This window comes from Tursiops truncatus, chromosome 2 (assembly GCF_011762595.2).
Source record: "Tursiops truncatus isolate mTurTru1 chromosome 2, mTurTru1.mat.Y, whole genome shotgun sequence".
NCBI lineage: Eukaryota > Metazoa > Chordata > Mammalia > Artiodactyla > Delphinidae > Tursiops > Tursiops truncatus.
In genome coordinates this window covers 163,016,931-163,043,049 of record NC_047035.1, presented here as the reverse complement: position 1 = coordinate 163,043,049, position 26,119 = coordinate 163,016,931, and the positions used below count along the sequence as shown (strand labels likewise).

Below are 26,119 nucleotides of genomic sequence, written 5' to 3'. Positions count from 1 at the left end.
CCTCCCTCTTGCATCTCTCACCCTCCCTATCACAGCCCTCTAGGTGGTCACAAAGCATCGAGCTGATCTCCCCGTGGGATGCAGCTGCTTCCCACTAGTTACCTATTTTACATTTCATAGTGTATATATGTCAATGCTACTCTCTCACTTCGTCCCAGCTTACCCTTCCGCCTCCCCGTGTCCTCAAGTCCATTCTATATGTCTGCATGTTTATTCCTGTCCTGTCCCTAGGTTCATCAGAACCTTTTTTTTTTTTTAGATTCCATATATATGTGTTAGCATATGGTATTTATTTTTCTCTTTCTGACTTACTTCACTCTGTATGAGAGACTCTAGATCCATCCACCTCACTACAAATAACTCAATTTCATTTCTCTTTATGGCTGAGTAATATTCCATTGTATATATGTGTCACATCTTCTTTCTGATAAATTATTTTTTTTTTTATGGTTTTCAGTTTTATAATTTTTACTTCTTTTTTTCTTTTGCGGTACATGGGCCTCTCACTGTTGTGGCCTCTCCCGTTGCGGAGCACAGGCTCCAGACGCGCAGGCTCAGTGGCCATGGCTCACGGGCCTAGCCGCTCCGTGGCATGTGGTATCTTCCCGGACCGGGGCATGAGCCCGTGTCCCCTGCATCGGCAGGCGGACTCTCAACCACTGCGCCACCAGGGAAGCCCGACTTCATTTTTTTTAACATCTTTATTGGAGTATAATTGCTTTCCAATGGTGTGTTAGTTTCTGCTTTATAACAGAGTGAATCAGCTATACATATACACATATCCTCATATCTCCTCCCTCTTGTGTCTCCCTCCCACCCCCCCATCCCACCCCTCTAGGTGGTCACAAAGCACCGAGCTCATCTCCCTGTGCTACGTGGCTGCAGCAATACTATCTTTAGGACAGATATAAAAGCAATAAAAATTTAATCATTTAAGGCATATCCAGTAAAAAAGAACAAAGCTCAAATAGTTTGTCACCATATTTTAATAGCATTTAAGTACACAGTGTGAAAAAAAAACACTTTACGTAAGCATTGGTATAATTAAGCAAAAATATATATAGCTTTCCATTTTATTTGCAACTTTAAGAGGAGTCAAGATATTTTGTCTTAAACTGGTAATCAAAGTTTCTGTTGCTAGTCAGTCTTCCTCAAACAATGGGATGTACATATCATATTGATATGGCAATTTCTTATTTTTTTATATTTAGCATACCAACACATATTCTATTATTTCTTTGCTAATTTTAATTGTTGCATCTGGTTAGAAAATTTCCAACACATAAACAGAATATTTGAAAGAATATATAATTGTTTTGGTGTACAAATTTTGAGATTCTTTGAAGTTGTAATTTTGGAGGAAATGTCTCATTTCAGAAAATACAAAGAGCAAGAGAGACAGATAATTTGTTTAATTCTACTCACTTTTTTTCATGAAACAGCTGTTTTTCCTAATTGTTTAAGGAAGTGAATGACTCCTACTTCTGTACTTTATTCCTCTTTTTCCTCTAATAATGCAAATTTTATATTTGAAGGGAAAATGAACTAAAAATTACTAGTGTGTTTCTTTCTAGCCTTTGAGAAATTATTTACCAGTTCTTTTGTCAAAATTGTTTATCTTAGTAGTTATTGCTTACAGAATCATATATTTTGTTAATAGAGACAATTGAAGTATTTTGGTAATTTAAAAGCTTTTGTTTTTAAGTTGTTTATTTTAAGTTTTATGTTGTTTATTTGAACAAAAATCCACAATCCTCATATGCTACGTATGTAAGAGTTAATAAGAGAGAGGGGAAAGTATATTTATCATGCTGGTATATTTATGAGAAGATGTGACAGAAAAATATTTTAGGACATGATTTCTTATATTTTTTAAAGAATGATTATTTTTTGCCGGCTTTAGAATCTGTGCAGTAGGCAAACCAGAATGTAGATGAATTTAAAAGTATAGTCATGAGGCAGTATAGATAAAGTATCACATAAAATGTCAGTCTGAAACACTTCTTTGTAATTTTAATCTAAGTCATTTGAAACAAAGTTTAGTTGGTAAAATTAACATATTTCTTGATTAGCGTGGAGTAATTTGCAAAAACAGAATCAATATATTAAGATGGCTTAGAATTACAAGTTATTATTTTGCCTTATCACAAATTTCTAGAAAGCCTACAAAAATAAGGAATTTTATAAAAACATTTTAGCCTCTTCAGAAACTTTCTTAAACTGTTGAATCAGTTTGAAGTTTAAAGTTTTACTCATGTTCACTAACAAAATAATGTAATATAGTAGACTCTGATACAAACTGTAATAGTGAAAGTATTTTACATTGATAAACATATAGCTTATACTTTCATAAGCATCAGCAAAGCAATACTGAATAGTTGCTATTAAGATTAGATTGTCTGCTTTTTTTTGTCTGCTTTGACCTTTGTATTAATTTATCATTCATAAAATCGTGTAATATGAATACATATGCCTTATCTACAACACTGAAATTTTCATGTGACACTTCTATGAGATCTTCTTAAGAAAGGTATTTATGAAATTTAGAGGAAGCCCTTTTTACCCGAAGCAGTCTGTATTAGTAACTGGCACAGTGGTGATAGAAGAGCCCTACTCAATATAAAAAAAATGATACACATGACCTTCAACATTTTCTTCACCACTCTTGTGATACAGGGCCATTGTTTTATTTTTAAGTAGGAGTCCTTTTTCTTGCGTAAACCATACCTATCATCTTGGTTTCTTTAAGGACAGATTTCCAGTTGATTTCTCTAAAGAAGAGTTAAACCATACTCCTGTGAAGCAATGTAGTTGTGTAAGCCTTAGAGATTTGTATGATATCCGTCGCTCAGTCTTTCATCATCGGCTTATTTACATCTAGTTAACAGCATTTTTAGCAACTCTTTCATTGAGCTTTCCAAAGCATCCACTTGGTTTTCATAGAAACAACTGTCATTTTCTACTCAGTTTTCATCTTTTTAATATAATATTTAATTGAATCGTATAATTACAATAACATGTATCACTGACACAAATAGGTTTAAGAGCTAATACAACCAGCTCATATAAGCATACAGTTAGTTAAATAGGTATCAGTTAAGGGAGTTTTACTTCCGTGTGTGAATCCCTTGAATTTCATGGAAAGTTCATTAAAACTGAGCTGCAGATATTCTGTGTAAGCAGGCAGCTGTTGGATAAGATGGAGTTTCCAAGCTAAAAGTGGGAGATTCAGAGACTTCCAGCAAATGGCCTCACACTAGCAGAACTGGTACCCAAATTTTGTCCTTGTCATATCAACAGCTCTTCATCTTCAACTGTTTTCCTCCCACTCCTCCTCTAAATACCCATTCCTTTATTACACTCCACATGCATATATGGTTGGTTATCTAGTAAGATTTGAAAAAGTGGCAGTTCTGGTTCAGCTTGTGCTCCTGAGTTCACTGTTTATTACTTAGTATCTAAGATCCCTAAGAAAATTCCTTGTTGCCTACTTATTTTACCTAAATTCTTTTCTATCCCTCTCCCCCAAAAATTACAGATGAGAATAGTTATATCATAGTTATTTGATGTATAAAACTTCTTCTGGTTATATTTTTAGAAAAACAGTTTAGCGGGTTCAATAAAAATTTATTAAACACAATATCAGAACAAGAGGCTATAGAGATGAATATGCTTTCTTGGACCTTACAGTCAGGTAGAGGTTATATCACATGAATTAAAATAATTGGGACACAATATGGTATGTAAGCTTCATATATGTAGTATAAACAATGACTTCTGTAGATGTTCAGAGAAGTAAGATTGTCTCTATTTAGGATAACCAAGGAAAACTGAAAAGAGGAGCCACTTGAATTGAGTCTTGAAAGATGAATAGACACTTGACAGTGAAGTACCCACTCTGTGTACTAGTTTGTGTACAAAAATAATTTGATAGATACAGTAACTCCCATATAATCATATGTGTTAGAACTGGAAGAAACCTGAGGAAAACATTGTACAACTGCTTTTTAAAAAAAAAAAAAAAGAAAAGAAAATTCCACATAGCCCATTGCTATCATCTAAGACTATATCCCAGGTCTCCAGACTCTGAATATAGCCTTTTAGGAATTTATACCCTAATAGATAAATCTCACAAATCTATTAAAGGACATTGAGACAGAAGAGTGTTTCCATCGCACATGTCTGTCAAAGATATGTATACATTGTTAGGAATGGGAAAGTTAAAGTACATAGTGGGCAGAAAATACTCAAAGTGGTTCTGTGATCAAGCAGGGCAGAGGTAGAAGTATTTCTTTGATAGCTCCCCTTGCTTTTTGAGAAGGTCTTTATTACCTCCAGCACTGGGTTTTGTTCCTTTCCTTTGTTCTGAAAAATATATTGAAAGAATTATAAGATTTGGTAGATTAGAAGAATGAGGCCAGTAACTGAAAACGATTATACTTGATATATGTAAAATATTCGATGTTAAGTTAATAACAAACATTTCCTAGATTGGAAAATATTGAAGGGAAAGATGTATGGATATTACTCTGTTTAGCAAAGTGTATATCCCTATATCGTTCATGTACCCACATAGGCAGAGAAGAAAAAAGTCAAATGAGAAACCATAGAAGAAGAATGTGGAGAGTGTTTTTAAATTGATGTGTCCATAGAGAGATGAGAGAACTTTAGAGAGGAGTAAAATGCATGACCGTGTGCAGAGAAGCTTGGGAAACTTGAGAAGAATGTGTTTAGACAGTGAAAACGGTAGGTGGAATGATCAACCAAATATATGGAATGTGAATTAGAATATAACAAGGAACTTGGTCTATATCAGGAGAGGCATAGTGTGCTTTGAGGCTAGAATTTAATTTTAACATTAAAAGTATAGCCCTAAAAAAAAAAAAAGTATAGCCCTAGTGACACTTTCATATCTTACCAGTGTTTCTTTTTTCACGATAGTTTGAAGGGAGTACACAATCTCTTGGAATCTGACTAATCCAGTCTTCCGTGTTGACTATATTCAGCCTATAACCCCAAGAAATTTTTCTAACCTCCAAAATGCCCTTCTTGGATGTTTTTTAATTGACCATATATGTTCTGAAATATATTCATAGCCATGAGGGTAGCAAACAACTGATGAAATATAACCAATGCTATGTGCATATTTTCATTTTAACTCTTATAACTTAGTTTATTTTTGTCACTGCCTGTTTGTGTTGGAGCTTCATTTATTTAGGCCCATGATAATTTAGGTCATTAACACCACCGATTTCTCATACAAAATCAGTAAGTACCAAATATCCCAAGTGATTACCAACCTAAATCATAGTTCATAGTTCTCTACATTTTCTGAGATGAAAAAGGTCTTCAGTATTCAGAATTTATTTGCTCGATAGTTTGTTTGATTTTCTGGGAACTCACCATTTAAATTTCTCTCTACCTGCTGTGTTACATTTCTCAGTAACATAATTTATAAAATGTATAACTCCTTTAGGTGTGTATTGCCTAAGGTTGTTAATTTCTCTCATTGTTAAGTCCCAGTCCCATCTTCTCTCACTACCAAGCTGATCTAATATGAACACAGTTAGACTAGAAATTATTGTAGGAAATTTCCAGCATGTATATCTCCACTCTATCAGGATTTATAGGTTGCTGAGGAGCAGTGGCTGAGAAAATAATCTTTTCTGTAGTGCTATGACCTTTACCTTAAAAAAATTAAAATAAATCTTGCCTAAGAGCGTAAACGGAATACTGTACTTTATACAACTATTTATAAATGGAGGCATCCTCCCTCCCAAGAAGCTTCTTCCATGGAAACTACAACTGTGGACAAGCCTGGAGGTCACCCTCTCTACAGTCAGGGCCCTTCATTTCTAGCCCCTTTGCTTCTGCTTGCTGGGACAGAAACCAAATAAACAAAACATTCACAGCTAATTAGCAGGGAGAAAAGCTTCTAAAAGGCTAGGAGGCATTTGTAGCAAGCTCAGTTGCCTGCCCTTCTACTCAGAGTTAAACACAGATTTTCCAAGGGATGAGGAAGCTTACTTTCAGTACTCCCATAACTCTTTGGAAAATTTTGCATACAAACATACTTTACATAGGGAATACGTAAACAAATAAAAAAGGTTGGGAAAAACTCGTCTGAATTTTTATAAGGCTGAAACTCTACTGCTACAGAAGGACAAAGGGATACAGGAAAACTGGAAAGACCTCACAACATAACAAAGATTCCATTCCTTCTACCCTCTGAAAGGAGGCCATAAAATGCACTTATTTGGAGGTCCAAAGGCAGAATATAGAGTTTTGTAGAAAAGATTTTAAAATCACAAAATGTTAGGTAGGATGTTAGAGATGCATAGTCTCATCAATTCCATATTTTGTAGATGAAAAACAAGTTTAAGACTCAGACTGGTGAGACAATTTGCCTAAAGTGACACTACTAGTCAATGGTAGAAATGAAACTTAAAGCAGACGAAAATAGATTTAAAATATAAGAAATATAAAAGCCAAGAAAGAATAAATTTTTTCAACAGCTGGATAACAAGCTAGATATGTTATGGTGAGTGAATAAGCTGTCTGATCTTACATTCTCTATATGAATATTGAGGCAGACTGTAATTGTTATAAAAGTTGTAGAAGGATTCTTGTATTGAGCTGGGGCTGAATAGATGACTTCTGTGGTGTCTTCTGTCTCTTAGCACAAATGGAAAAAGTTGCTTTGGGCCTTCCCAAAGCCCAGTACTGCCTGAATACTACTGACTCAGGCAGAGGAAAGCTGAGCTTGATTTCTGCTTTATTTTTATTACTTCTTGTAAATTTAGTGTTACTATCATTCTGTACAAGAAAATTTACTCTTATTCAGAGTATGAAATTTAAAAGTTTTCCTGTATTCTTCATTGTAATTTTATACATTATATGTAATTACACATTAGATCTAATTCTGAGATTATAAGTCAGTTGGAGAACAAAATTTGATATAGAGAAATTGAATTTATGGGCAGATTTTCAGAAGTGCACTTAACGATATTCTCCTGTGTTGATGGTTATATGTAAGCTTCAAACAAGAGATTTGTGCTGTCACACAGTCAGAGAGAAATGTTCCCTATTCCCATGAGGACAGGTGGTACTATTTCCCTGCTTGTACAAATCTAAATTCCTTTCTTTCCTAAGATTTTTTTGGATTGTTTAATATTTTAAGGTTCATATATGGAGAAGTAAAAGAAAACCAAAACATGACGAGCAGTGCCAGCGCAGCATGTTATCTTTATCACTTAGATAAACTATGTCGATAGAGTTAAAAAGAAAGATTTATAAGGGATGACTTCCATCTTGTAGCTAACTAACCTTGGGAATACTACATCTTCAAGGCTTAGCTAAATTGTCGTCATCATTATGAAACCTTTCTTGATGAGGCCAACTGAAAATTTCCCATTGTATATTCTCTGTACTAACTTAGTAGCACTTACTATTTGTATTAATCAGGATAGACTATGGGGCAGATCACCCTGAAATTTCAGTGACTTAAAATTTTTTTCCAGTGTATGCCACTTATCTATCACTGGTTGGTGGGAAAAGGGACATTCTGCTCTAACTAGCAGCTCTAATTTAGGGACCCAGAATAATGACGTCTTCACCATCTTCTAGCTGTTCGCATCTGGAGCATGTGGCTTCCTTGCTCCCTGTGGCAAGAGTAGAGAGCTGGAGGACTGCACAAGTTTTTTGATGTTGGGTTTGAAATGACACATGATATTTCTAACCGCAGCCCATCCAGAACTAGTCCCATAACCCCACCTAATTTCAAGAGAATAAGGGAATGTGGGGAAACAAATAGAATGTCGGGAGAGCACCACTCTCTCTTTCAATAATTCATTCAGCAAATATTTTTTTTACTCTATTTTTTAATTAGTTTTTATCAGAGTGTGGTTGCTTTACAAAGCAAATATTTACTGAGTGCTTACTATGTGCTAAGTATTCTTTTAGGCTCTGGAAATACAAAAAAATTTCTAAAAAAGACCAAAATTCCTGTTCTCATGTAGTTTATATTCCTTATTTTGGTTGATATTCATAGATATTTTTACATATGCTTTAAGGGCAACTGCTTGTCTTATCATATAACCCCCATATATCCTAACAAAGTACAACACATATAATAGTGGTTCAGTAAATAAGTATAAATAAATATTACTTTTTAAAGACCTTCTTGTGCAGGAGCCCATGCTCTACAATTAGATAAAGAACCACTCATAATATATAAATTCTTTAAGTCATAGTTCTATAATGTAAAATCAGTCCTCTGCTTGGTGTCTATGCAGACAAGCTTTGAGCCCTCCAAGAAATTTTAAGTATTAAGAGAATTGATTCTAGAGTAAAAGCTTTTCCTCATGTTCCATCCATAAGGATTATATAATGCTCCTCGAAGATGAGAACTCTATGTTTGGAACAGTGTAAACTCTGTAGTTTTAATACAGTATTATGCAGCTAAACCTAGGCAGTCCAGAGCCCTGATTGATTAAGCATTCATTCACTCATTAAATACTTATTAAGCATCTATTATGTGCCAGGCAGTGTCTCCAAAGATGGATGAGAAGTTTATCCACAAGAAATTTATCCTTTCCTGTGTAGGTAAACTGGGGCTTATTCTGGGCTCAAAATGAGACTTTGTGTTTATTTTCCCTACTTAACAATGGTATTCACATGAATTAGCTTCTCTTGAAGAATGGGGTGGGGGGGAAGGTTGCAAACAACTGCTCTTATTCAACCTCTTTTGAATACATGACACCCCAACCCCCAATCCCTACCCCCCACCCCTGTCACTGGCCTGGTCTTTTCTTGAATATTACCTGCAAAGCCAGTCTGTTTCATTTTCAGGTGATTATAATTATCAGCAAGCTCTTTTTTTGTATTTATCCAAAATCAAAACTTATCCCTAATCTTCTCATTTCCATCCCCTTTTAAATACAGTTTCAAGCCCAGATTCACAGACACAGAAGACAAACTTACGGTTACCAAAGGGGAAAGGGAGGAGGGGAGGGATAAATTAGGAGTATGAGATTAACAGATATAAACTACTATACATAAAGTAGATATGCAACAAGGATTTGCTGTATAGCACAGGGAACTATATTCAATATCGTATAATTACCTATAATAGAAAGTAATCTGAGTGTATGTATATGTATATAGTTTCAAGGCCCCTCACCATTTGATCACTTTCCTTTTAAAGTCTTCCAGTTTGTCAGTGCATCTTAAAGTATGGGACACCAAACTCTACAGAAGGATGGTTGGAACAAAGAGTTTGTTGAGTACAGTAGAATTATTTGAGATCGTAGGTTTATTAAAGAAGTAATGCTTCCTAGAGTGGACATATTGTAATTATAATTTGCAAGTACAAACAAGATATGAAGGAAAGAAAAAGCATGAGGAACATTTAAATAATTGCTTAGAAATGGGGCAAAAGGGAGATAGGATTCTTTGCCTAGAACAAACAGTGAGTGAGACAAGGGAATGTGTTAAAACTCTTGGAATTAGATGGAGTAGGTTAAGGTGATTGGGTGCATTGCAATCCTCAGATAAGTGTGGTGTTGAATCTAATGCATATTTCCAAAAGGAATTTTTAGTGGAATTCTGTGCTGCAGCAGAAGGAAGAAACATTAGCAGAGAAATGTTCAGATTTGTTAGAACCACTAGGAAGGGATTGTCCAGCAAAAGGTTTTTGCACTGAGCTGAAGAGGGTTCAGGTAAAGAGAAGTCATGTAAGTGAGAAGATGCAGGATTCTGCAGGAGTTTTGGTTTACTATGAAGCAGAAAAACTCACCCTGTCTTTGTGGTGGAGAATAAGGTTCTTGGCAAAATGATGAAGTAATGATAAAAATAGGTACCATATATAAGGCCTAACTGTGTGCAAGATGTTATTCTAAGGGTTTCCCATATATTAACACATTTAATCTTTCCAACAGCCTTATGAGTTAGGTACTTGTATTATCCCCGTTTGATGGCTGAGAAAATTCGCCCATAGGAAAGTGAAGTAATGCTGAATGTCACATGGCTAGTGAGATGGCAAAGCCGAGATCTTAATCCAGGCAGCTTGACTCTAAAATCTGCCCTCTTCATCACTATATTCTATCTCATTCTATTATACTATGGTGTTTGATTTCAACTCGTCATCTTTCACACCTCATAAATAACTTATCTGTGCCCTTCTTACATGGTGCAACCCTTCCTACTTCCCTAAGGAGGCAATGCCTTCCTGACCATTTCCCTACTATTAGCAATTACTCTCTGGAAAGAAGCTAATAAGCCATTCATTCATTCATACTGAGGAACAAATGACTGATATGGTTTAATATAAAATAAGACTTTTCCAGGGTTGAGATTTTGGGGGTGCAGGGAGTGTTAAGGGACCATAAATTCTTAACCAAAACTCTGTTGAAATTTAAAGTAAATATGGGTAACCAAGAGGTCACTGAAGAAATCAAAGAGGAAATCAAAAAATACCTAGAAACAAATGACGATGAAAACATGACAACCCAAAACCTATGGGATGCAGCAAAAGCAGTTCTAAGAGGGAAGTTTATAGCAATACAGTCCTACCTTAAGAAACAAGAAACATCTCAAATAAACAACCTAACCTTACACCTAAAGCAATTAGAGAAAGAAGAACAAAAAAAACCCAAAGTTAGCAGAAGGAAAGAAATCATAAAGATCAGATCAGAAATAAATGAAAAAGAAAAAAAGGAAATGATAGCAAAGATCAATAAAACTAAAAGCTGGTTCTTTGAGAAGGTAAACAAAATTGAGAAACCATTAGTCAGACTCATCAAGAAAAAAAGGGAGAAGACTCAGATCAACAGAATTAGAAATGAAAAAGGAGAAGTAACAACTGACACTGCAGAAATACAAAGGATCATGAGAGATTACTACAAGCAACTATATGCCAATAAAATGGACAACCTGGAAGAAATGGACAAATTCTTAGAAATGCACAACTTTCCGTGACTGAACCAGGAAAAAATAGAAAATATGAACAGACCAATCACAAGCACTGAAATTGAAACTGTGATTAAAAATCTTCCAAAAAACAAAAGCCCAGGACCTGATGGCTTCACAGGCAAATTCTATCAAACATTTAGATTTTGTGATCTTCATATGCCTAGAGCACCAACTTGTTTATCTCCATGTCTGTGATTAAAGGCCTGGTCTTTTTTCGGTACTCTGCTAAAGTCTTACCTATCCTATTTGCCACTCCTTGAGACTTTAGCCACTGTATCTTGACACCTAAGTATTTGTGTATAGTGTGTGTCCTCAGTCCTCAACTCTCAGTGGAGTGACAACTTTCACTTGTATCTACATGGTCATAGAAGTTTCACAATCAGATTTGCATATAGTAATTTTGAAAATCTTTTGGAGTTAAGGGACTAATATGAAAATAGTGTTAGTACTTTGTTAGTCACAATAATATAATTTACTATGCTATCAAATAATTCAGTTCAGCAAGTGTGTTTTTCTGCTCTCTGTCCATGCATAATACTGAGAAAATATACAATGGAAGAAAACAGGAAGAGGATACATCCCTTTCCTATCTGAGAGTAAAGGCTTTACTTAAACATGTTTATACTCATGTAGTTTCTGGCTTTCATTAGTTCTCTAAGATAGAGAAATCGTAGATAACTGCTTATTCAGTTTCTTCTGTTCATCATAAAATTTGAAAGCATAAACGCAGAGGAAGACTACTTATTAAATGAATATACTGCTTTAAATCGTTTTTTTAATATTTATTTTATTTATTTATTTTCCTTATTTTTTTTTGGCTGCATCGTGTCTTAGTTGCAGCATACAGGATCTTCCATTATGGCTTCCTTGCAGCACGCGGGTTTCTCTCTAGTTGTGGCATGCAGATTTTCTCTTCTCTAGTTGTGGTGCACGGGCTCCAGGGAGAATGGGCTCTGTAGTTAGCGGCATGTGGGCTCTCTCGTTGAGGTGTGCAAGCTTAGTAGTTGTGGTGCGCAGGCTTAGTTGCCCCGCAGCATGTGGGATCTTAGTTCCCCAGCCAGGCATTGAACCCGCGTCCCTGAATACACTGCTTTAAATTGAAGTTATGTGGAAAATACCATCAAAGCAAACTGACTTTTATGTTAATTTATTTGTTACTTCTTTTTTCAGGATGCTGGGCAGTTTTATGCTAAATATAAAGAAACAAGATTGAAGGAAAAGGAAGATGCATTGACTAGAGCTGAACTTGAAACACTTCAAAGTGAGTTTTAAACATTTTCTTACTGTATTAACTATATTATATAAAACTGATTATTTAAATTTGGATTTTCCCTTAAATTCAACAGTAATTCAATTTTCTGTGCTTTCTTTGCTACTCTGTAAATGGAGTTACTTATACTTAATATACTATATGTGGAAAATACTATATTAGTAATTTCTGAACCACCCACAGCTCAATATCAGGAGGGGTAAAATTAACATGGGGTCATATAGTTCCTTTAATCTGAGAGGCATCCAAAATCTAGAAAGTCCTTAAATACTCCAGTGCTGCAGTTGTCATTGATACTTAGTGCTGAGTCTATCCAGTTGCTCCCCAACTTGCTGTATTACAGTAGTAAACAGGAAGCCTGAAAATGTCAGTGATTTTTGTTTTGAAAGCCTTTGTTTCATTTGTATTATTGTTATATAACATGAAAAACCTTGGCTAAAGTGTCAGTGTGTTGAAATCTTCCATTGAACACTAAAGACAGCTCTTGCTGATTTTAGGAAAAGTTGAACATACTATTAAAGAAGACATTTTACCAGCCCTGGTCTTTTTGTCTAAGTTTGTATATCTACATCTTTCCCACACGTATACGTTCTGTCCCTTTACGTTGCTTTATCTTTATCCAGAGCATTTAACGCTACTTAACTTTAATTTATATATTCATTTTGTTTACTCTCTGGTCCCCCCAATAGAATGTAAGCTTCATGAGGGTAAGGACTTTATCTGTTTTGTTCACTGTTATGACTATCCAAGGACCTTAAAGAGTCCCTGGCACATAGTAGGTTCTCAGTAGGTAATTGTTGACTGAATTCATGGAGGTGAAGTCTATTTTTTTAAAAATTCCAATATGAATGTTTTTGGTTCAGACTTCATTTCTGAATTCTGTGCATGGTACCAATCTGGGCACAGAAGACAGTGTAAACACCCTTAATACCTGGTCACTTCACGCCTATAAATGTATATAAATACACAGCATGTGTAGTTTAGAAAACAACTTGTGTGCTTTTAAGGGTATACGGTAAAAGCTTTTCTGCAGCGCATAGAAGTCATTTAGCCAAATCAAACTGGAAAAGAGCAACTGTGGTATTAGTATACCACGCATTCAGTTCACACTTTCAGTATATATAGAAAAATGGTCATGGCCATTTCCCTTCATATACTGAAAGTCTAGCTTTCTGTCTTTACCCTGACGCTGACCGTGGTTTGAGAATAGAGGAGAATTATGTTCTCTCCAAACCCAAAGAGTACACTGCTACTACCTAAATGTGTGACTCTGAGGATTTTACTTTCCTTATCTGTCAGAAAAACATGTTGGACTAGATGATCCCAGTATTAGTTTTCTATTTTTGCGCTAACAAATGGCCACAAATTTAGTGGCTTAAACACAAATGTATTATCTTATAGTTGTATGGCTCAGAGTCTGACATGAGTCTCGCTGGGCTAAAATCAAGGTTATCAAGCAAGGCTGCATTCCTTTTCCAGCTTCTAGAGGCCTTCCACACTCCTTGGATCTTGGCCCCCTTCCTCTTTCTTCAGATCCAGCAATGTTTCATCTCTCTGACTCTTCTGTTGTCACATCTCTGGCTGATCATAACTGGGAAAAGTTCTCTGCTTTTAAGGACTTGTGATTATATTGGGCCAACTTGGATAATTCAGGATAGTCTCCTATCTCAAGCTTAATCATATCTACAAAGTCTCTTTTGCCATGTAAAGTAAAATATTCCCAGGTCTGGGGATTAGAACATGGTCATGGTTAGGGGACCATTTTTTGCCTTATACAACCTTCAGGTGTCTGGGCAGCTTTAGAACAGGGACTTTCTTTTTCATCTTTGTGTCTGCAGCATTGAATATAGTGTCCTGGCACAGAGTAAATGTTTAATAAATGGATGAATGACTAAATATATGAATTAATATAATCCCATGAATATTAATGAGCGTTAATATTAGTGAAGAAGAAAACCAACTTACGGTTACCGGAGGGAAAGGGGTGGGGAGGGATAAATTGGGAGATTGGGATTGACATATACACACTGCTCTATATAAAACAGATAATAAGGACCTACTGTTTAGCACAGGGAACTCTTCTCAATACTCTGTAATGACCTATATGGGAAAAGAATCTAAAGAAGAGTGGATATATGTATATGTATAGCTGATTCACTTTGCTGTACAGCAGAAACTAACACAGCATTTTAAATCAATACTCCAATAAAAAAATAAAAGTTTCAACAGTTAAAACACAAAATAATATTCAGATAAACTATATCATTGTTTAAAGCAGACTTCTGTTTAAGAGGGAAAGTTTAGGATGTTAGAGAATTACGTATTAAGGTTGACTGATGTGTGTTTTGCAGAGCAGGGTAAGGGTGGACAAATGATTATTATTGTTATATTAAACCAAAGATTGAAACAGAAGTTGATGTTAGAGCAATTGTTGAAATAGTTTTAATGAAATTGAATAAATCAATGAATAAATGAAACTTTAAATGTAATTTTTATATAATTGTTACTTTTAAGTAAAACTGTTACATAAAAATTGTCTAAGCCTTTTAAGACTAGTCAAAAGGAGCAGGGGGAAGGGGCTTCCCTGGTGGCGCAGTGGTTGAGAGTCTGCCTGCCGATGCAGGGGACACAGGTTCGTGCCCTGGTCCTGGAAGATTCCACATGCCGCGGAGCGGCTGGGCCCGTGAGCCATGGCCGCTGAGCCTGCGCGTCCGGAGCCTGTGCTCTGCAACGGGAGAGGCCACAACAGTGAGAGGCCCGCGTACCGAAAAAAAAAAAAAAAAAAAAAAAAAGGAGGGGGGGAAATGACATTTACAAGAAAAGAGAAAAATATCAAACTAAACCAAAATTTACCAGAGGCAGTATGAATACACTAATTTCATTGCTTTCATAGTCATGTTTTCATGACTATTTTTCCAAAATTGTTGAGACTTTTATTCTGCCTAAGAATTTGATAATAATTCTCAAGCAGATTTGATAATGCTCTTTTAAAAAAATTTTTTTTAATTTTTATTTTTAAATTGAAGTAGAGTTGTTTTACAATGTTTCAGTTATACAGCAAAGTTATTCAGCTACACATATACATACATGTCTATTCTTTTTAAGATTCTTTTCCATTACAGGTTATTATAAGGTATTTAATACAGTTCCTTGTGCTATACAGTAGGTCCTTGTTGTTTATCTATTTTATATATAGAGGTGTATATCTGTTCATCTCAAAGACCAAATTTATCCCTCTCTCTCTTTCCCCCCGCTAACTGTAAGTTTTTCTATGTCTGGGAGTCTCTTTCTGTTTTGTAAATAAGTTCATTTGTATCATTTTCTTTAGATTCCACATATAAGTGGTATCATATGATATTCGTTATAATAATTTGTTATTATTTAATAAAAATATTGTGTAAAGAAACATTAATTTAAAAATAGGTAAATATCTGAAAACTCTGTATGCCAGCAAAAATGTGTGATAGTCTTCTAAAAAGGTGGAAAATTCATTACTAGCTTATGGTTTCTTGAAACTGAAAATGAGGAAATTAAATGCCAGAAACTTTATTAAAAACAATACTCATCCTAGGCTCTGAGTAATAAGACTTCTGTCGCTCATGTTTTGATATCAGTAGTATATTTAGAAAAGGTGATGGTATCAACATTAAGAATGTTAAAGAACAGTCACATTACTCTTAATAACGTCAAAAGCTGTCATGTATTTTTAAATGTAGTCTCTAATGGTTACATGTAAAGAATCTTTTAATTAATTTTGTTAACTTCATTACAGTGTTCTACATTGTATACTTTAGAACTAATACATAAAGGCCCCAGATCCCCCAGTGTGCATTTCATTTGCCCCCATCCTTCTTAATTTTAAAGACCATCATTGGAATACTGAGTTCATAATAACATTTCCATCTGCTTAATTGAGTAAATTCATCTCATGCAGATTAACAATAGCTATTTTATGCTGCCTGTTTTTCATGACCTAATTGCTAATCTGCCCTCAAGTCTATTTGCTTTACTGCTGAGATTGTGCAGAGTCCTCTAAGAGCTACACTAGAACTACACTGAGTAGGGTGTGGTGGTGTTACTTGCTGAAATGGTATTTTAGGGGGGAAATCTGAAAAAAGGGTAATTTCTTAAAAATAAATATCGTTCTCCTGGGAAGTCTTTATGGAAAAAAATGTGATGATTTATTTGGAAATTTTTGAGCATTTCTTTCTTTATTATAAACTTTTAATCAATTTTATGTTTTAGGTTTAAATCCAAGTTGAATATTTATAAATATAAGACTTTTTCAGTGTTAATAATATTTTTATACATTCTCTAATTGTATGAGTTTTAATCTAAGTCAATAGATGTGAGTTCTAAGTACTATAATGAAACAGCCCATATTGTGAATGGAAAAAAATGAGTTATTTTATGAAGAAATTGATTGTAAAGGTTAAAATTTGAATAGAGAAAAGAGGGGAGGAAGGGTCGAAGGAAAACACAATATTTCCCTTTTTTACTGTGTACTTTATATGAGTTAAGAACAAAAGCAAAATCAAATAATCAAAACCGTACTGTCAAGTACTTCTTTTTTGTCTACAGAGATAATCATTCCAGACATTATATTTTTCTTCTTGTTGTGTGGTCCCCACTCCATGCCCCAGTGATAGCCTAAGTAGGGGTGCCAAGGGGACAGTAAGAACATGGTAGACAGAATATATCTCTTTAGGGTGGCAGGATGGGAAAACATTCACCTTCCCTAAGGTAATGGAAGACTGGTTTTCTAGAAAACTTAGGTTCATGAGGAAAGGAGTTGCTAGTGCTGATTTGTAAGCTAATTCAGGGGTTAATGGAGAAGGAGGACAAAGGAGGTAGGGCAGATGTAATCCCAATGGGTTCGAACATTTTTCCTTTGGTAATATAGGGTGCTCATGGATGGGAGATTACTCTCTGAGATAATTTATGAAAAGGCATATGACACATCGCTAGCTCCAGTACATTTGGAAACATGACCAAACAGAAACTCTGTACCTTAACTTATTATATAGTAAAACCTGATAGGAGCCCTAGCCCCAAGAGTTTATATGTAGGCAAAGAATATCTTTAAAATAGTATTATTTCCTACGTACTTTGTTCTAATAACAATGGAATGTGAATTTTTAAAATCATATAGCTCAAATACAAATTACAGTTGCCTCGATATTTCATAATCATAATGCTGTGATGCTTAAATATAATGCAATCTCAGTTTTCTCACTGAAATGATTCAGAAAAGCATTTATTCAATTTAATATATAAACAATTATGGCTATAGATTAACTGGTCAAGTTTCAACTAAAATTTTACTTACTAATCTGGAAATGAGTACCTATTTAATGTAACTGTATATAAAATGATACATCACTTTATAAGATCCATGCAGGCAGGTATTTTCGTCTCTCTTGTCTATAGTCATAACCCCAGCACCTAGAATAATGCCAGGCATGTGGTAGCTCCTCAGTAACTATTAATTGAATGAATTAATGAATTTAGAAATACCGTATTGCTCTTTTCTACTTCATACTTCTTAAAGCAATTTATTTAAACTCTTCAGTAACATTTTTGACAGGAGGATTCTTGTCATCAGTAAAACTACTTTTTGAGTCATCAACACAGAGTAAATCATCTTTATTTCCATATATAATGAGGTATGATCTTTTTGATTCCATGTATGAGACTGACAGTGAAAATTTTATTCCAAGTCACAATTCATCTAATATTAGGATTTTTTCCTTTTTTTTAAATATATGATTGTTACAATAAAACCAATGTATTGCTTTATCCCCTCAATAATTTTCATTGTGGTAAAATATACATAACAAAATTTACCATCTTAACCATTTCTAAGTACAGCAGAGTTCAGTGGTATTAAATATATTCATAATGTACAACCATTACCCCCCTCCATCTCCCATAGCTGTTTTCATCTTGCAAAACTGAAACTGTACCCGTTAAATAATAACTCCCCATTCTCACCTCCACCCACCCTGTGGCAACCACTGTTCTGTGATTTCAGCTACTCTAAGTATCTCACATAAGTCTAATCATACAGTATTTATCTTTTTGTGATTGGCTTATTTCACTTTGCATAATGTCCTCAAGATTCATCCATGTTGTGGCATATGTCAGAATTTCCTTCCTTTTTAAGGCTGAATAATATTCCATTGTATGTATATACCACATTTTGTTTATCCATTCATCTGTCAATGAACACTTGGGTTGCTTCCACTTTTTAGCTGTTGTGCATACTACTACTGTGAACTTGGGTGTACAGATATCTCTTTGAGTCCCTGGTTTCAGCTCTTCTGGATATATATCCAGAAGTGGAATTGCTGGATCATATGATAATTCTATTTTTACTTTTTTTTAGGAACCTCCATAATGTTTTCCATAGCACTGTACCATTTTACATTCTCACCAACAGTGCACAGAGTTCCAATTTCTCCATATCCTTGCCAATGCTTTTTATTTTCTGGGGATTTTGTGTGTGTGTGTGTGTGTGTGTGTGTGTGTGTGTGTGTGTGTGTGTGTTTCCTATAGCCATCCTATTGCGTGTTTCTTTGGAGAAATTACTATTCAAGCCCTGTACCCAATTTTGAATCAGATTGTTCGTTGTTGAGTTTTAGAAGTTTTCTATATATTCTGTATATTATTCCTTATCAGATACATGATTTGCAAATATTTTCTCCTATTATATGGGTTGCCTTTTTACTCTGTTGATATTCTCTTTCGATGCACAAAATTTTTTAATCTTAATGAAGTCTAATTTGTCTATTTTTTCTTTCATTGCCTGTGCCTTTGGTGTCATATCAAAGAAATCATTGCCAAATCCATTGTCATGAAGCTTTTGCCCTATATTTTCTTGGAAGACCTTTAGAGTTTTAGTTCTTAGACTTAGGTAATTGATCCATTTTGAGTTAGTTTTTATATATGGTGTTGGGTAAGGGTCCAACTTCTTTATTTTCACATGGTATCTATCTTTCCCAGCACCATTTGCCTAACTGTTGCTATTTTTGTTTTAATTTTTCTTTTTTTTTAATTTTGGCTGTGCCGTGCAGCTTGTAGCATCTCAGTTCCCTGACCAGGGATTGAACCCGGGTCACAGTAGTGAAAGTGCCAAATACTAACCACTAGACCACCAGGGAACTCCCGTGAACTGTTGCTTTTCTATTTAACTTTTTACTTTGAAATAATTATAGATTCATAGGAAGTTGCAAAGATAGTACAGAGAGGTCCCATGTACCCTCCTCTCAGTTTCCCCCATTGGTTATCTTATATAAGTATAGTATAATATCAAAACTAGGAACTGAAATTGATAGAAAATGTATGTATAGTTCTCTGCCATTTTATCACATGCTTATATTAATGTAGCCACCACCCCAGTTATCCCCTACTGCTTTATCATCACAACCATCACCTTCTCCCATCCCCCCATTATCCCTAACACCTGGCAATTACTAATCTATTTTTCATCTGTCTAACATTGTAATTTTGACTGTGATTTAGAGAATGTGAATTCGAGAACCATACAGTGTGTGACCTTTTGAGACTGGCTTTTTTCACTCATTGTATTGCCTTTGGGATTTATCCAAGTTGTTCCGTGTGTCAGTAATTCATTTCCTTTTATTAATGAATAATATTCCATAGTATGGATGTACCACCGTTTGTTTAACCATTCACCTATTGTGGGACATTTTGGTGGTTTATGGTTTTTGACTGTTACAAATAAGGCTGCTATGAACAGTCATATGTAAATTTTTGTGTGAACCCAGAAGTGCAATTGCTGGGTCATATGATAAGTTTATGTTTAGAGTTTTAAGAAATTGCCAAACTATTTTCCAGAGTTCCCGTACCATGTTATACTCCTACCAGCGTTGTATGAGAGACTTAGGCTCTTTGCAGCCTCGCCAGAATTTGATATTCTCACTATTTTTTATTTTAGCTATTCTGATAGGTGTGTAGAGATATCTCACCATGGTCTTAACTTGCATTTTCCTAATGGATAGGGATGTTGAAACATTTTTTCACGTGCTTATTTGCCACGTGTATATCGTCTTCAGTAAAATCTTTCTTCATGCCTTTGGCTTGTTTTCTAATTGGATTTTTTTTCCACTATTGAGTTTTAAGAGTCCTTCATATATACGTTCTAGATATGATTCCTCTTTTAGATATGTTTACTAATATGAAATCTTGATTATTGCAGCTCTACAATAATCTCAAAATTAGGTAGAGTGATTCTTCCCACTTTCTTCTTCTTTTTCAAAATGTTTTAGTTATTCTAGTTGCTTTGCCTTTCCATGTAAGTTTTAGGGTAATCTTGTGTGTATCTACAAAAAAAAATCTTGCTGGAATTTTGATACGAATTACGTTAAACTTGTATGTCAATTTGGGGAGAATTGACCTATTTACTGTGTTGAACATATCTCTTCATTTATTTATATCTTCATTAATTTCTTTAGTGTTTTGTAGTTTTTAGCTTACAAATCATGTATGTATCTTCTTAGATTTACATCTGTTTCTTTTTTTTTATTTTGAGTGATTAAATGGTATTGGGTTTTTAATTTCAGTCTCCAAATGTTTACTTTAAGTAAAGAAATTCAGTTGAATTTTGTATGTAGATATTGTATCCTGCACCTTTTCGGATTTACGTATTAGTTCTAGGAATTTTTATGTAGATTCTTTGCATTTTCTATGTAGATAGTCATGTCAGTATGACAATAGGGATAATTTTATTTTTTTCCTTTTTAATTTGTATGCATTTTATTTCCTTTTCATGCCATATTTTGCTATCTAGAACTTCCAGAACTATGTTGAACATGAGTGGGGAGACAGGGCATCCTTCCTCTGTTCTAAACCTTAGGGGGGATGCATTTAGTGTTATACCATTAAGTAGGGTGTTAGCTGTATGGTTTTTTGTTGTTGTTTAACATCTTTATTGGGGTATAATTGCTTTACAATGGTGTGTTAGTTTCTGCTTTATAACAAAGTGAATCAGATATACATATACATATGTTCCCATATCTCTTCGCTCTTGCGTCTCCCTCCCTCCCACCCTCCCTATCCCACCCCTCCAGGCGGTCAACAAAGCATCGAGCCGATATCCCTGTGCCATGTGGCTGCTTCCCACTAGCTATCTACCTTACGTTTGTTAGTGTATATATGTCCATGACTCCCTCTCACTCTGTCACAGCTCACCCTTCCCCCTCCCCATATCCTCAAGTCTGTTCTCCAGTAGGTCTGTGTCTTTATTCCTGTCTTACCCCTAGGTTCTTCATGACATTTTTTTTTTCTTAAATTCCATATATATGTGTTAGCATATGGTATTTGTCTTTTTCTTTCTGACTTACTTCACTCTGTGTGACAGACTCTAGGTCTATCCACCGCATTACAAATAGCTTAATTTCGTTTCTTTTTATGGCTGAGTAATATTCCATTGTATATATGTGCCACATCTTCTTTATCCATTCATCCGATGATGGACACTTAGGTTGTTTCCATCTCCGGGCTATTGTAAATAGAGCTGCAATGAACATTTTGGTACATGACTCTTTTTGAATTTTGGTTTTCTCCACCCTCTCCAGCATTTATTGTTTCTAGATTTTTTGATGATGGCCATTCTGACTGGTGTGAGATGATATCTCATTGTAGTTTTGATTTGCATTTCTCTAATGATTAATGATGTTGAGCATTCTTTCATGTGTTTGTTGGCAGTCTGTATATCTTCTTTGGAGAAATGTCTATTTAGGTCTTCTGCCCATTTTTGGATTGGGTTGTTTGTTTTCTTGTTATTGAGCTGCATGAGCTGCTTGTAAATTTTGGAAATTAATCCTTTGTCAGTTGCTTCATTTGCAAATATTTTCTCCCATTCTGAGGGTTGTCTTTTGGTCTTGTTTATGGTTTCCTTTGCTGTGCAAAAGCTTTGAAGTTTCATTAGGTCCCATTTGTTTATTTTTGTTTTTATTTCCATTTCTCTAGGAGGTGGGTCAGAAAGGATCTTGCTGTGATTTATGTCATAGAGTGTTCTGCCTATGTTTTCCTCTAAGAGTTTGATAGTTTCTGGCCTTACATTTAGGTCTTTAATCCATTTTGAGCTTATTTTTGTGTATGGTGTTAGGGAGTGATCTAATCTCATACTTTTACATGTACCTGTCCAGTTTTCCCAGCACCACTTATTGAAGAGGCTGTCCTTTCTCCACTGTACATTCCTGCCACCTTTATCAAAGATAAGGTGTCCATATGTGCGTGGGTGTATCTCTGGGCTTTCTATCCTGTTCCATTGATCTATCTTGCTGTTTTTGTGCCAGTACCATACTGTCTTGATTACTGTAGCTTTGTAGTATAGTCTGAAGTCAGGGAGCCTGATTCCTCCAGCTCCATTCTCAAGATTGCTTTGACTATTCGGGGTCTTTAGTGTTTCCATACAAATTGCGAAATTTTTTGTTCTAGTTCTGTGAAAAATGCCAGTGGTAGTTTGATAGGGATTGCATTGAATCTATAGATTGCTTTGGGTAGTAGAGTCATTTTCACAATGTTGATTCTTCCAATCCAAGCACATGGTATATCTCTCCATCTATTTGTATCATCTTTAATTTCTTTCATCAGTGTCTTATAATTATCTGCATACAGGTCTTTTGTCTCCTTAGGTAGGTTTATTCCTAGATATTTTATTCTTTTTGTTGCAGTGGTAAATGGGAGTGTTTTCTTGATTTCACTTTAAGATTTTTCATCATGAGTATATAGGAATGCCAGAGATTTCTGTGCATTAATTTTGTATCCTGCTACTTTACCAAATTCATTGATTAGCTCTAGTAGTTTTCTGGTAGCATCTTTAGGATTCTCTATGTATAGTATCATGTCATCTGCAAACAGTGACAGCTTTACTTCTTCTTTTCCGATTTGGATTCCTTTTATTTCCTTTTCTTCTCTGATTGCTGTGGTAAAACTTCCAAAACTATATTGAATAAGAGTGGTGAGAGTGGGCAACCTTGTCTTGTTCCTGATCTTAGTGGAAATGCTTTCAGTTTTTCACCATTGAGGATGATGTTGGCTGTGGGCTTGTCATATATGGCCTTTATTATGTTGAGGAAAGTTCCCTCTATGCCTACTTTCTGCAGGGTTTTTATCATAAATGGGTGTTGAATTTTGTCAAAAGCTTTCTCTGCATCTATTGAGATGATCATATGGTTTTTATCCTTCAATTTGTTAATATGGTGTATCACATTGATAGATTTGCGTATATTGAAGAATCCTTGCATTCCTGGAATAAACCCCACTTGATCATGGTGTATGATCCTTTTAATGTGCTGTTGGATTCTGTTTGCTAGTATTTTGTTGAGGATTTTTGCATCTATGTTCATCAGTGATATTGGCCTGTAGTTTTCTTTCTTTGTGACATCCTTGTCTGGTTTTGGTATCAAGGTGATGGTGGCCTCGTAGAAGGAATTTGGGAGTGTTCCTCCCCCTGCTATATTTTGGAAGAGTTTGAGAAGGATAGGTGTTAGCTCTTCTCTAAATGTTTGATAGAATGCGCCTGTGAAGCCATCTGGTCCTGGGCTTTTGTTTGTTGGAAGATTTTTAATCACAGTTTCAATTTCAGTGCTTGTGATTGGTCTGTTCATATTTTCTATTTCTTCCTGATTCAGTCTTGGCAGGTTGTGCATTTCTAAGAATTTGTCCATTTCTTCCAGATTGTCCATTTTATTGGCATAGAGTTGCTTGTAACCTCTCATGATCTTTTGTATTTCTGCAGTGTCAGTTGTTACTTCTCCTTTTTCATTTCTAATTCTATTGATTTGAGTCTTCTCCCTTTTTTTCTTGATGAGTCTGGCTAGTGGTTTATCTATTTTGTTTATCTTCTCAAAGAACCAGCTTTTAGTTTTATTGATCTTTGCTACCATTTCCTTCATTTCTTTTTCATTTATTTCTGATCTGATTTTTATGATTTCTTTCCTTCTGCTAGCTTTGGGGGTTTTTTATTCTTCTTTCTCTAATTGCTTTAGGTGCAAGGTTAGGTTGTTTATTCGAGATGTTTCCTGCTTCGTAAGGTGGGCTTGTATTGCTATAAGCTTCCCCCTTAGAACTGCTTTTGCTGCATCCCATAGGTTTTGGGTCGTTGTGTTTTCATTGTCATTTGTTTCTAGGTATTTTTTTATTTCCTCTTTGATTTCTTCAGTGATCACTTCATTATTAAGTAGTGTATTTTTTAGCCTCTATATGTTTGTATTTTTTACATATCTTTTCCTGTAATTGATATCTAGTCTCATGGCGTTGTGGTTGGAAAAGATACTTGATACAATTTCAATTTTCTTAAATTTACCAAGGCTTGATTTGTGACCTAAGATATGATCTATCCTGGAGAATGTTCCATGAGCACTTGAGAAAAATGTGTATTGTGTTGTTTTTGGATGGAGTGTCCTATAAATATCAATTAAGTCCATCTTGTTTAATGTATCATTTAAAGCTTGTGTTTCCTTATTTATTTTCATTTTGGATGATCTGTCCATGGGTGAAATTGGGGTGTTAAAGTCCCCTACTATGAATGTGTTACTGTTGATTTCCCCTTTTATGGTTGTTAGTATTTGCCTTATGTATTGAGGTGCTAGCTGTATGTTTTTTATAGATGCCCTATATGAAGTTAAGGAAGTTTCCCTCTATTCCTAGTTTTCTGAGTTTTTAATCATGACTGGGTGTTGAATTTTGTTAAATTTTTGTTACATTTTTTTCATCTATTAATATGATCTTGTGATATTTCCTCTTTGGCCTGTTAATGTTGTGGATTACACTGATTGAATTTTGAATATGGAACCACACTTGCACCCCCCCGCAGTAAATACCATGATGGTATATAATTCTTTTTATATATTGCTGAATTCTCTTCGCACATATTTTGTGAAGGATTTTTGCATCTATATTCATGAGAGATACTGGTCTATAGTTTTCTCTTTTTGTACTGTCTTTGTATGATTTCAGTATCAGGGTACCCCCATATAATGAATTGGGAAGTCTTCTCTTCTATTTTCTGAAAGAAGCTGTGTAGAATTGGTGTTAATTCTTTAAACATTTGGTAGAATTCTCTAGTGAAGCCATCTAAGCCTGGATATTTCTTTTTGGCAGTTTTTAAATTATAAATTAAATTTCCTTTATAAATACAAGGCTATTCAAATATCTTATTTCATATATCTATTTAATGATTGAATTAAGGTAATTTGTATTTTTCAAGCAGTTGGTCAGCTTCACCCAAATTGTCAAATTTCTGTGTTTAGCGTTGTTCACTTTATTATCCTTTTGACGTCCGCATGTCCTGTGGTGATTTCTCCAGTTTCAGTGCTAAAATACTGCTAACTTCTGTTTTCTCACTTTTTTGGCCAGTTTTTCCAGATGTATATCAGTTTTATTGATCTTTTCAAAGATCCAGTTCCTTGTTTCATTGATTTTTCTCTATTGCTTTTCTTTTCAGTTTCATTGATTTTGTTCTTATTTTTATTATTTTCTTTCTTCTGCTTGCTTTGGGCATCTTTTGGGTAAATTCCTTTGCTCTGAATTCTGTTTACCTGATATTAATTAGCTACTCCTGCTTTCTTTTGATTAATGTTTTGATTAATTTGTAATAAGTTTCTTGTAGATAGCATATACATAGGTCCTGGTTTTTCATCCACTGTACCAATCTTTATCTTTTAATTGGTGTATTTAGACCATTTGCCTGTAATGTAGTTATTGATATATTAGGGCTTAAGTGTGCCATTTAATTTTTTGTTTTCTATTTGTTCTGTTTTCTTCGTTCTGCTTTCTTGTGTAGGTTACTCAAATGTTTTTCTTTTTAGAATTCCATTTGAATTTATCTATAGTGTTGGGTTTTTTTGG

At 34.8% G+C, this 26,119-nt stretch overlaps 1 protein-coding gene across 3 annotated transcripts in view; it reads left to right on the top strand.

Annotated features, from left to right (window-relative positions):
• DNAJC1 (DnaJ heat shock protein family (Hsp40) member C1) overlaps window positions 1-26,119 on the top strand; it is a 202,022-nt gene that overhangs the window by 83,619 nt on the left and 92,284 nt on the right. For all 3 annotated transcript variants that reach the window (XM_033852435.2, XM_033852436.2, XM_073801646.1), the window contains exon 7: window positions 12,142-12,232. In XM_033852435.2, coding sequence (XP_033708326.1) covers window positions 12,142-12,232 — 91 coding nt within the window. The remainder of the gene's footprint in view (window positions 1-12,141; window positions 12,233-26,119) is intronic.